This window comes from Hydractinia symbiolongicarpus, chromosome 8, assembly GCF_029227915.1.
Source record: "Hydractinia symbiolongicarpus strain clone_291-10 chromosome 8, HSymV2.1, whole genome shotgun sequence".
Taxonomy (NCBI): domain Eukaryota; kingdom Metazoa; phylum Cnidaria; class Hydrozoa; order Anthoathecata; family Hydractiniidae; genus Hydractinia; species Hydractinia symbiolongicarpus.
The window spans coordinates 23,642,241-23,656,192 of NC_079882.1; the positions used below are offsets into that span (position 1 = coordinate 23,642,241).

The 13,952-nt window shown below is 36.6% G+C and overlaps 1 protein-coding gene across 1 annotated transcript; it reads left to right on the plus strand.

Annotated features, from left to right (window-relative positions):
- The first annotated feature begins 8,211 nt into the window (after positions 1-8,211).
- On the plus strand, positions 8,212-12,663 carry LOC130655179 (cell death-inducing p53-target protein 1 homolog). Its single transcript, XM_057457900.1, has 3 exons — positions 8,212-8,351; positions 9,795-10,134; positions 11,853-12,663. Exons 1-3 carry the CDS (start codon positions 8,318-8,320, stop codon positions 11,959-11,961), a joined length of 483 nt encoding a protein of 160 aa, XP_057313883.1. The 5' UTR covers positions 8,212-8,317; the 3' UTR covers positions 11,962-12,663.
- Positions 12,664-13,952: the final 1,289 nt, after the last annotated feature.

A 13,952-nucleotide genomic window follows, 5' to 3' on the forward strand; every position in this document is an offset into this window, starting at 1 on the left:
ATCAATACGATTTCAATGAAGAATCGTCGTATCTGCAGTACCTAGACGCCAGCAACCTGTACGGGTGGGCAATGCAACAACCCCTCACAACTCATGGAGGTAATTGATGAAAAGAAGATCGATAAGCTCGTCGCTGACAACAAGCATGGATACATCTTGGAGATTGACATCGATTACCCAAAGAGCCTACATGACAAGCACAACGAGCTCCCCTTCCTGCCGGAGCAAAAGGTGGTTCACAGGGTCGAAAAACTAATACTAAATCTCGAACATAACCGGAAATTCGTGGTACACATCGGGACTCTACATCAAGCCCTGAAACACGGCCTCGATCTTAAAAAGGTCCACCGTGCTATTCAATTCAAACATAGTGCCTGGCTTAAGCCATATATAGATCACAACACGAAGCTGAGAACTGCTGCCAAAAACGAGTTTGAGAAGGACTTTTACAAGCTTATGAATTTATCGGTCTTTGGAAAGACGATGGCCAATATACGGAATCATGGGAACATCAAGCTGGTCACGAATGAAGCTGCTTACGCAAAACTCACTATGCAACCAAACTTTAAAAGCGGCACTTGTTTCAGTAACAATTTGATGGGTATTGAAATGGGCAGAATGGGAATCAAAATGAACAAGCCCGTGTATATTGGTCAAGCTATTTTAGACCAGTCAAAGACCATCATGTACGAGTTCCACTACAACTATATGAAGCCCAAATATGGTAGCAAGTTGCGGATTTGCTATATGGATACTGATTCCTTCGTGTACCACATACGAACAGAAGATTTTTATCGCGATATTGCTGATGATGTAGAAGCACATTTCGACACGAGTGCTTATAGCAAAGATGATGACAGACCTCTCCCCATTGGTAAAAATAAGAAGGTAGTAGGCTTGATAAAGGATGAGCTAGGCGGTAAGATCATGACTTCATTCATCACATTGAGACCGAAGGCTTATGCATACAGGAGTCTTACAAAAGAGGGGGGTGATCGCAAAGCAAAAGGTGTCAAAAGAGCTGTGACTAAAAAATTTATCACTTTCAAAGACTATGAGCAATGTCTGAAGGAAGGCATCAATATTTTTAAGAGTTGGCGTTGTATACAGAATAAAGGGCATAATCTATACACTCAGGAAGTCACAAAGATTGCCCTGAATAGAGCTGATGATAAGCGGGTCGTACAAGCTGATCAAATTACGACGCTTGCCCGAGGCCATTACGGGTTGAAAGAGAAATAAAACAATGGAGGCATTGCTATTAATCGCAGTGCTACTACCTTATGTCTGTATCATCCTCGGTTATTTGAAATATACTAATACTAATACTAAGTACTAATAAAGATGTCTGAACTAGCTGATATTTTTGATGTTGCCAATACTCCAGAAGCGCCTGAGCAACCTATAGATAAGCGCCAAGCTCTCAAGGATGCTCGCAAATCCTATTTAATATTTAGCGAAAAAATATACTGAGGCATTCCTGGATAAGCATCACCCGAGGTTATCGAGAAAATATACAATGATTTTACTGAACGCGAGTTGGTGGAGAAGGGGCAGAATACTGCCAGAGCTCTTTCGTGTCACGCTATTAGCTTATACACGAAGGCTATAGGCAACGTGGTAACCCTCGATAGCCCTGAAGGTTTGAGAAGAGACATAGAGGAAGATCCTATTATTAGGAAGAGCATGGCTGACTTGGGTATAGTCCTGTACACAGCCCTTGGTCGATTCCTCGCACCTCTGTTGGTAGCTGCCCATACGATAAATCATACGCAGCTCTCAAAGTCCATTGAAGAGAAGAGAGACTTGATGAGGATCAACAAAAAAATGAGCAGCGCGTGTAGTATTATTATCAACCAACAATAAACCATTGAAAAAAATTGTTGAAGTAAACAAAAAACACCCGGGGAGGGTTGCGGCAGGTAAGAGATTAGCCGAATGGAACCGCCAACAGAGGAAGCTCGGAATACCTCCACCAAAGATAGAACTCATAACATTTAGGGAGTTCCTGAGATACTTTGAGAGAGATTTAAATACTCCTGAGTCCATACTCACGGAGATAAAAGAGACTATGGAGATCCTTGAGGAACAAGGTCTATCCCTCCATCTTTCTGTAAAAGGGAAGTGATTTTATAATCCGCAGGATTTATAAGAAATGACCACTGAACAACCGCAAGAAGAGAGGGTCATTACAAAACCATTAAAACAGCCCGGGAGAGTCGCCCAGGGTCATAGACTAGCAGCACTGATGAAGAAGAGGAAGGAAGATATGAAACAACAAGAGGGTGCTGTACAACCTCCAGTCAAAACCTCTTCTGGAGTGAGTTCTGTACAGTCAAGCAGTGGTGTATACATTGGTGGAAGCCTTATTATCCTCGTATGTATCGGAGGTGTCATATATTTTACTCGTAAATCCGCGGGTACTCAGCAGCCTGCTGCAGTGGCTCAGCAACCAAGCGTTAGGCATGAAGCAACTGTATGTCACTGATATAGAGAACCCTACGATATTTGATGAATATCTGAGTGAAGGCACCAGAATAGTGCTAAAAAAAAATTAGTATCCGGCCTAGGTGGGTGAACCTCTTCACTAAGAGCGAGATCAACATCTATAAGGCGGGGTCTAAGCCGACTGAAGTCGGGGATTTGGAGGTCTCCATCTCGATTGCGCTGGGTTTGTATAGAATCGAGGATCTCGCGACCATAGTCAACGACCAAGCGGGAGGGAGGATCAAGCTCTTTGTACTCAGAAACGGGGTATGTAGACTCCGTGTCAACGATGGATACGATGTCATAATCGATCAAACACTACAGGACCTTATGGGACGGGCCTTTGATAACAAGGTAAAGTTTACCAAAGGCGACTATGACAGCATCTACAAGACTGACGTTCACCAGCGGCTGAGACTCGTATGCCCCAGCTGGATCCGGATTATTCTCTTTTAAAGGCTGAGAAATCCAATATACTAGCCGTGCTTCCAATCAAAGAGCTAAACGCTTGGGGAGATATGGTGACATGGAGTTTCGAGACTCCTATATACATCCCCCTTAAAGGTTCAACAGACAGGCTAGAGTTCATCCTCATCAACGAGTATCAAGACAATAAGAATCCTTTTGTGGGAATTACTATACATATATTCATAGAATAAATGACAGATATTACAAAGCTTTATCCGAGCCTGCCTAGTGCTCCTCATGAGGGGGAGGCTGATAAAAGTCAAGTGTACAGACTCAAAATAGAGGAGGTGGAACAATATCTACGTAATGAGATTAAAGAGCGGGACAAACTCGCCAAAAAGTTCAAAATGCACGGTACGTGGGTTAGATACACCGATCATGGTCTGCTGGCCGTAAGTGTCATTACTTCGGGTGTTGGGATTGGAAGTATGTTATCCGGAATTGATGTACCATTGGCCGTAGCCATGGGAGGCATCACCATAGCTGTGGGATTGGGTCAAGCAGGTCTGAGAAATGCTGGTAAGAGGCTAAATGTCAAAAGCAAGAATCACGAGGGTATTAGGTTGCTGGCGGAGACCAAACTCAACTCTGTTATCGACCTTATCAGCAGAGCTGTGGAGAATGGGGTTCTTAGTGATTATGAATTTAGCTTAATTATGCAGGAAAAGCAACGCTATATGCTGCTTAAAGAGCAAATACGTCAGAGAACCAGAAAAATCGTAGAGTCGCTTAATGAACGAGAGAGACAGCAGCTGGTCGAGAAGGGACGCGAGGAGGGCAAACAGGAGTTTATGAAAAAACTTTAATCTGTTCAACATGTAAGCGGTATCTAGATGAGCCGCCGACTTATTCATAATCTAGTGTGTTGTTCAACATACTAGATTAATTGATTGTTGCGTGAATTGAGCAATTCTCCAGTATCTGCGTCTATCAGCAAGTCTCCATCATGTATTACCCGTCTACGCTTTTGTCTTGCCTCGAGGCCTTTGATATATTCATCCAGAATTTCCATTGATGCGATATCAACGCAAGGCTTGCAATAGGGACCATCCGTCTGCGTTGCAGTATCTATAAATTTAATCTTATGAATCACGGCTATAATTTCACCCTTCTTCATAGTGGAGTAGCCACGAATACCCAGCTCTCTCGCTTCTCTTTTTAAATCATTTATTGTTTATTTTGTATACAACATTGCATACAAAAATCTATCGAGTTTTTACTATACTACAACGAATGGTTCCACTTCATCATTTGAATCAATAAGGTGTCTGGTCCTGGATTGTTGCACCGGTTTATACTTACATTCCTCCAGAAGAACCTGCAGATAGTGCTTGGATCCCTGCCTGTAAACGCTGGATATTTTTAAAATACATCTACATTCACAGGGCTGCTTCAATAATACTGGTTGATCATAAAAATCAGTTGTCACCTCACCTTCCCATTCCTTGACCTTTGTGTTCAGATACCGATCGTTCTTTATTGGTGAGGTTGCGAATGTACTACCATATAATTTTTCAATCTTAGCTAGGATAATCTGATATTTTGAAAGCCATTCTAGATTATGATATATATCGAATGGCATTGTGAGTGACGAGCCATCAATATATCTGGATGCACTGTTGCTATATAGACCTTTTGGTGTTCGAATTAATAGCGATGATATCTTACTGTCATTCTTATAGCCTATAACATATCTAGCATCTTTGCCCCCGTTGGCTTGGATTGGATCGCTGAGTACGATGTTCTCAGGCTTAACATCGTCAATATTAAGTACTGTTGGTTCGCTGTAAAAATCCCTTGTCTCTACGGAGTCGTTATAGAATTTAAACATTTATTTATGGAAATTGGACTCCAACTAAGGGTTTTTACAAATACACCACCCACCGTTGTAGGTGATGTACATCATGTAATGTTGCCAACACAGCATTTTTCCACATATAATTAACCTCCCTTCACACTTATCGCATCTGTCATATTTATCTAGATCAATATGACATTCATCGCAATACTCAGTCATTTATTTGATTGAACTCTGGTAATTGACAATTAGGGAATTTCCTTTACTCATATTCTGTATATGCTATTGCGCATGACGCTATATATATTATTATGTGTTAGTATTTAATGTATCTATCATTTCATATTATTCTGTGTTAGTATTTAATGTATATATCATTTAATATTATTATGTGTTAGTATTTAATGTATATATCATTTAATATTATTATGTGTTAGTATTTAATGTATATATCATTTAATATTATTATGTGTTAGTATTTAATGTATATATCATTTAATATTATTTTGTGTTGGTTACTAGCATATAGGGAATTTCCCTTTGGTCGACGTCGTCTGCGTCAGAACGTACATTTCTAAAGCTATAAACAAGGAGGTTTAAAAACCTTTTAAACCTCCTTGCTATAAATTAGCTCCTCAAACCTGGGTTACTTAATCCGTTTCCGAAGAGCCGGGTTGATGACGTCGTTAAGAAACCTTTAAAACCAAATATCACATTTTTTTACTTAGTGTTTCAGTTGTCCGAAAATCTTTTTTGCGTACATTGGTGGACCTTTCACGTTAGCAAAATTTTGAAATCCTTTTATCTTCTTTAAACGTTTTTTTACAACACGTGATACCCTTTATTTGATCAATATTTCAAACTTTTTAGCAATAGATGCAACGGGCTGATAAATTTCCAAAAATTTGTTTTGTACTTATACTTCTACTGATGTCATCAATATTTCTAAGACCTATCTTTTCCATTGTTCTTCTTTCTAAGTGACTTTTTTTCCATTGGCCTTTTAAATAGGCTTTTGTTTTTTGCTCCACAGTGTTTTAGAAGCCCATTTAGGTTACAATAGTCTATGGTGTGTTGTCTAAATAAGCGGTAATGTCTAATTACACCACAGTAGCATCATAAGGTGTTTACCCTGACTGTTTTATTTTTAATTTTTACGTAAACAGACTGAATATTTTTATTAAAAAAGTAAGTATACTATGGGAAATGCAGTTGTATGGAAGCCTACCTTAACCAAGTAATATCGACAGCCGAGGGCTTTAAGGGGGGTCCGGGTCAGAATTCTGTGTGTTCGGTCGTCCGTTTCATGCGTTCGCGCAATCGGTTGTCGTTTTAGGCGTTCATGTCACTTTTCGTCTGTTTTAGGCGTTGGTTTTAGGCGTTAACTTGAGGCGTTTGTAATGGAGAAAGCTATCGTTAGGGCTTTGCTATCTTATCTAATCTTTCTCTTTTTTTTCTTGTCTTCCTCGTCATTTTTTCATTGGTCTTTCTTTTATATCCTCTAGTGTTTTTCCTACATTTTTAGTAGCAGTAGCAGTAGTAGTAATATATATATATTCGCCGACAGCAGTATTTTAAAAAAATGCAGTCATTTAAGTGTTTAACAAATGGCAGGAGCTAAAAAAAAGACATATTTTGTCTCAACATCAAGCCACTTAGAGCAAGCAAATTTATTTGCAATCTATTGTATATATTATCAAAAATAGTAAATTAGAAAAAGAAAGTTAAAGCCATTTTGAATTAGCAGATGTTTTTGAAGACTTAATTCAAAAGAATTTTTTTTTAAAGGAGTCGAGAGTTTAACTCGTTGTCTTGTAAATAAAGTTCATTACGGATAATTATACGGTTCTACATATGGGCCCGCAAAAACGTGCGAAAACTTTTGAACATGAGAATTTACACGTTGGTAATCAGCCGGTTAGAGGGTGCGATATATTTCAGGATAATATTATTCGTTTTTCTTTTCTATGGAGTTGAATTTTGGTTGCGCAGCTTTAGTGCCATTTTACCTTTCGTTTTCGCGAGCCCAAAAACGGTAGTCTTTGGATTAAGGAGGTCGTTTTCACTCACTCTACAATGTCGCCACTTTAGGTAGCGACGAGTTATCGACGTTGGTGTGGGGTAGTTCTACGCGCGTAGGTTACTATTGATTGATATATTGATTCATTTTATTTAAACAAAGAAAAATTTGCCTGGCGGTCGCACCGATGTGTCACCGTACTAGTAAGGTTTACAGGAAATTTCAATATTCTACTAAGTATATTATAGTGTATTTGTATTTTTAAATTTCATGAAGCACTTCTGGTGTTGTATGTCCTTTGTCGGATGCAGCGACCTTTTCCTTTTAAGGCTTTAAAACACCAACAACAACGGACACTACATCTTCGGTGCCATATTTGTTTATGTTTCACTTTTTTGGATTTTTGCTGACGCCAGCTAAAATGGTTGCATAATTAGGGTAATGCCGTGGCCCAATCAGATGCGATACGGTGACCAGCCTGTTCCAGGGCTATTTTGCTACTAGAACTATCACAAAGCGCAGTGCCGTTGAGAAGCAAATGGGGACGAGGTTAAGTTGCATTGTATCGGGTACAGTTAGCTATTCATGTGGTATATGGAGACCAGCAGAATCCATAAAGCCCGAGGCAAACCAGTCCAACATTTTATCCAACATTTATTTTTTGTGATGTTGGATGAAATGTTGAACTGGTTCACGCATTTTAAAAATGTTGAAATTTATAACAAATAAGAAAAATTGTGTTGGATCATGTTGGATGAAGTTTGATCGCTGTCAAACATTTCATCCAACAATTTAGACAAGGTCAAAGAAAGTCTCTGATTGAAATGCGTCATTTTTCATGTTGGATTGGTTTGATGGTATGTTATGTTCAACATCTACAAACTCTGTGAAACGTCGTTCGAAAACATTTGAATTTGTCAATGGAATGATTACAATTCGAATGCGTCAATAAAATATATTATCATTTGCAACTACGGGCAAAGCAAGGCAAAACAAAAATGTCTTCTAGCTGTGACGAAGATACTTCTGTAAAAGGAAAAGCCTTTGAACAACATATATGAAAGAAAAAAGAGAAGGTTGTTGAATCAGAAAGAAAAAAAAACTGAAAGGAAGGAAAAGATGATAGTTACAAGAAAAACAAGGAGAACAAAAAAAGAAGAAAGGAGCAGTCCCAACAAGTACAACAGACCTCTTGTCATCCACCATTCTGTTTTTAAAGGATGAGTGAACGATCAAACTTCCAAACGTTCAAATGTTGGATGAAAGAAGTTCTATCTTGCCTCATCCAACATGAAGTTTTTCATCCAACATATTTTATCCAACATGGGAGAAGCGTGTTGGATGAAATGTTGGGCTGGTTTACCTGGGTCTTAACTCCGTATAGATGCACACTCTAAATGGAATAATAGCACAACCTCACTACCAGACTTTCGGGTTTTTATTTTTATTGAATCAAGGAAGCTGCAACCAAGGTTTAGAATTTGCAGAAATATGCTTATGCAAGGTAAATAAAAAATTTTAGCAAACAAAATAATATTTTAAAAATGTCGGACGTACCACCGCCTTACGGCGCCACAGGTGAGCTTTTATTTTTTTTCCTGTGCATGTATTTTTGTCACAAAAAAGTTCCTATTTTTTTTACCTCTTCACACAAATTCTTATAAACTGAAGAACTTTAAATCATAACAAATCCTGTTCTAATATATAATCCCATGGCCTTTCAATTTCTTATCTTAGCTAGCTAGCTACAGCTATAATTTCTGCTGATAAATTCGAATATGTCACTCATTTTCCTTAAAAGTTTTTTTGTTTCCCATTTCAAAATTTGATGCTGTGAACTCGGAGAAGAAACAAGAATAATATATAGCCAAGCCATCATGTCGATATAAATAAACTGGTAAACCAGATTAGCTAGTTAATAAGGTTATCACATCTATGATATATATAGGAGCAAAAAAACTCATTTTACTGTCAGGAAAAAATCTCTTAACGTGGAATAGCCAATCAAATTTACAATAAAGTGATATTTTGTTCTGAGCTGGTTTTTCTTCTTGTAGAGATGTTGTAGAGGTGTTTTAAGCTATCTCAGAATACACGCTGTCCTTTTACAGTCAGGGTAAGCACCTATTTTGGTTACAGTGGTGTAATTAAGCAACTTGGCTAGTTAGGCAAAGAATGATAGCTCTATTGGGCGACACATGGCTTAACAGGCAAATAAAATCGGAACCATGTCTAAATCATTGCAAATCAGTAGATTAGCTTCAAAATGGATCTGTGTTCTTTATTTGAATGGCTGACTGAATATTGTTGTATTTGAACCAGTCATTGATAACTGAGCATTAGCAACAAACTCTGACCAAGCAGCTTCGTGGTTTTAATTAATGGAAAAGCACATGATAAGTGATAAAGTGGTTAATGCTGCATCGTCTAAATAACTGAAGCATAATTATAAATTAGTCTACTTTCTTGTTTTGCAATAATTTGATCCTATGAAAATCTAGCACATATTGAAAGGACATATGACAAATAGACTATCCATTGTAAAAGAATCAATGCGAAAAGTGTTTTGGGAACATTTCAAGTTATTATTCTAAGTAAGGTACAAATCGGCGCCTAGTTAGTCTATGTTATGTCGCCTAACTAGGTTGTCCTAATTCAGCCACCGTAACCTAATTAGGTTTTTACCCAGATTGCTTCATATTTAATTTTAATATATATTCTACCTACAGTAACATACAAATTAATGATTTGTTATTATATTTTTTGGTCATTGTTTGCATTTAAGTTGCTGGCACCAAAAATAAGTTTTTTGAATGTGCTAAAGAAAATGGAAAATGTCAGTAATTTAGGTTTTGTTTTGTTTTATTGATTCTCTATGCTATAGTTTTAAAAACGTAAATGTACAGTATATATCTTTTATTTTAAGAAATATAAAATGAGGAACACATTTTTGACTGTGAATGTTTTAACTTTGATGGCATAGTTTCCAGCATATATTTATGCAATCATTTATTTTCGTAGATGAAAAGACAGGCTACCCACCTCAACAAGGTGGTCAATATCCACCAGCACAAGGTGGCCAATACCCCCCACCTCAAGGTGGCCAGTATCCCCCACCTCAAGGTGGCCAGTATCCCCCACCTCAAGGTGGTCAATATCCACCACAACAAGGTTACGGCCAAGCTCAGCAAACAACTATCATAACAACACAACCAACAGTGATTGCTGGTGGTGTCCTGAGGTTTTCAGAATTCCCAATGCAGATTACATGTCCTCATTGTCAAGCCCAAGTTGTAACAACTTGTAATTATGTTGATGGTACTGCTGTATGGGTTATTGCATTGCTGATTTGTTTGTTTGGGTATGTAATTGTATACTACAGGAATTTAATCATGCTTTCTATTAAAAACCTAAAAAATAACTAGATATATTTTATGAGAACTAAAAGATTAAAAAAGTTAAGGTCAACAGATGTTAAAGTAAAACTTTTTGGATGGTAATGAAGAATAAAGCTTTTATATTTGGATATACATTTTAAATTCCTCTTGAAAATCTTGATGGAAAAAAAAAGATTTAAAAGATAAAAACCAATTTTCTAAAAAAATTTTTTGTTAAAAAGAAAAATTTGGAGGGTATTAAAATTGTTGTAATATTGAGTCAAAGTTACATTTCCTTTTCCTCATATAAAATTTTTAACTTCCTGATATCAATATGCTTTTGATGATGTTTTTTTTGAAATTTTATTTGAAATTAGATAAAAAAACACTGTCATTGTACCTACCACTAAATATGTCATTTTAATTGCCCTCTAATTGAAGTGTGGTTTGTGCAACATAATCACCAGGAAAAATTATGGCTACTTACACGTACACATTATTTTTTCTTCATTAATGTAGGGTGTTATGAACATGACCAGTATAATAATGAATGCTACAAGACTTCTAACAGCATTAACAGAAAAAATTCTCTTCATCCCAAAGTAGTGGATTACTGAACTTGTAAAGTTTTTAAATGCTACTTTTGATGCTAATCTATTTGCATTTTTTCAGATTTAATTATGCTACATAAATTGTGACAGCAATGGAATTGTGAGATCAGGCTGTCCTTAAAATAAATTTTATTTGTGGTAACAACCCGACCAACCCTAATCCAAAAACATTTTCAACTTTAAAAAATGAGAAATTTTTTTCCACAAAACTGGCCAATGTCTGACCTTTTGCCTAAAAAGTGACTTCCTTGTCACAGTTTTAGTGTTACACTCCATCGCCATACAAGAAACTAACTGATTTCTGTTCAAGTACTCTTGGACAGTTGTGAGTCCCAGGGCCAGGTTCAAGCAGTAGTGTCAGTCTGGGTTTTTTAAACGGAACACATACTACTAAGATAGCATCCAATGTGGCAAAGGCAACAACCCATGCTGATTAAGAAAATTTTTTACTGACTGGCTGACCTGAATATATTTTGTGTTACTTGATTACGGCAAACAAATAAATACCTAAGGACATCTAGGCTTGTATAGGTTCTACACGTTTTCTCGCAAAGTTTTGCTTTAAACAAAGATGGAAGTCCCACGTTACAGGGCATGATAAAAGATTTATTTGAGCTTTTGTTATGTAGTACACATACTCTTAGTAACTTAGTGCAAGTTTGGGTCTTGATAGTTGTAGGAGTGGAAAAATTGTTTAAAAAATAATAAGGGCGAGGGGTTTATTAAACGTAGGGGCGAGGAAAAGGGGTCTCGAATACTTGCAATCACTCATACTATTTATAACTAAAATAAAAAAATAAAATAAAAAGAACTTCCACAAATTGATGCTATGCTGTTGTGTGCTCTATATAAATATGGTGAACACTGCAATGGCATCTTTTGGAACACACACCGTATTAAAAACATGATCTTACTTTCCATAAATTTAGGTATTGAATCAGGTATAAGGCTATGCATGGGGTGCACACCTGTATTAAGCACCTGAGAGTACATTTATAAGTCGATATGTCGATCTTAACATGTCCAAGAATTACTCACGAGAGAAAAGAAGAAAACCGTGATTTTGCTTGTAATGTTGTTTTGTTTTCTAGGGGCTGGGTGGGCTGCTGCCTAATTCCATTTTGTATAAATGGTCTTAAAGATGTAAATCATATTTGCCCAAACTGCACTCGAATGGTTGGATGTTACAGACGAATGTAACCGCTATTGAAATTATTTTTTTGCGTCAGTTGAACTGATACAGTATATAAATTTGCAATCATATATCATTTCCCGGGGTAATATTTATATTTAATTTTTCTAATAAGCAAAATATTGCACGATAACAATTGTATAATATTATGTTGTTATAATGTTTTGAACTAAACTCTGCAACAATTGGGATTATTTAGCTCGTTACATAAAGAAATACAAAAAAATTGTGATTCTTGTTGATGTCGGCGTTATTTAAAGTTTTTCTGTGTAGTACCATTTACCAATGTAATTATATTTTCTTACTCTGTTGTGTTATATTTTTCTTTACTATATAGTATCTTTTGGGAATCACAAATTTATTCTAGGCAAGTATAATCACAACTATATCTGTGTTAATTTTAATTCTATAAAAGAGGTTGTGGCTGGTTACAACGTTTTTTTATCAGTTGCGCGTCAAACCTCCTGTTCTTTTGTACAGACCATATGCAAGTAACAAGTCCTTTGCTATTTAAACATGATTTATCTTTTTTTACGTGAGATGCATACATTATACTACTCCCCTTACTTAATCTTACCCAATGTAAGCCTGGCGATAGTATTTTTTGCCTTTTGTATATTTCAAAAGTTCTGTGTACGTGCACAAATTATGTCTGTTACTATTTTTTGGACATTTGTTCTGTTTTTATCGTTATATTATTACCAGATTTACATTGTCTCCACTTTTTTATATAGGCGACTGCGCGGTTCAGGGTACAGATTGTGTCGGGTTATTTACATCAGAAACGGGAATTTTCGGATGGAAAATCTTTCGGGTTTTTTTTTTGCCCGAAAATTTTTCCATCTGAAATATGTGCCTGCCGAAAGTTTTTCGTCCAAAATTTTTTTTAAAGTATTAGTGCATAGAAATTATGAAAACCGCAGTTGTTAAACTTATTATTTTCGTTATTTTGCATTTGGTTGGGGCTCTATCTATGAAATGGGATCCTGAACACCTTTTTATGTACACTATAAATCCGTCTAGCCTTCTTCTTGTGTCATTTTCCGTAATCATTACTTTTAAATTTTGGTTAAAATAAGTTAAAAAGAGTTACCCGTACATTTTTTGACTTTGTAAATCTTGTCCAAAAATTTTCCGCTGAAATAAAAAATTGTGTCCGAAAGTTTTTCCGCCGAAAATTTTAGTTCTTAATGTACCTTTCTGATTAATTGGACATTAATTTTTACGAAATGCTTCAAAGTAAAATGTGTGTGTCTATAATCAAATTATTATAAATAAATACTAGAAATAGTTTGGGTCGTATGGAAGTGTTTTTTTATACATAGGTGAATATTTATCATAGCACATCCGTAGTTCATTCTCAACAGAGAATGCTTCACCCCGATGATCATGACGGGCGAGTATAATGCGTGTAAGTCTTATTGTAGAAGAACTACTTTTTTATCACTAACATACTGCCTGGCAGTGAGCGGGATTCGATCCGCGGTCCCAGAACTGGGAGCCGCAGCCGAACCCACTACACTACGTGCCGCAATATATTAGTGATGAACTCAGATAGTTTATCCGGATGGTGTGTATACATAGGTGAATATTTATCATAGTACATCCGTAGTTTTCCAGTTAAATATTTTCTCGGTAATAGGCATTCTCGTCCTATCCCACAATTAAGTTGCCCAACACCAGAGCCGGTAAGCTTATTACTTTATCTCGCAACGAGATAAAGTAAGAAGCTTATTTGGTAGAAATCGCAGTAGTAGCTATTGCGGGAGCTAAATTTGACTTTTTTGAGACCATCAAAAAAGACCTGAATTGCATTAAATATTTCATCAGCTCTGCAAAATACCTTATTCGCGCGTATTAATTTTCGCGCAATGGTAATATGAAAGTGTTTCGTCCTTATTAATTTTTGTGTAAGTTTTCCCACGAATTACAACAAGGAAAAAAATAGTGAAATTCTGGGTTTTACACAAATATATAGATGTGCTTTTGATGTATGCTG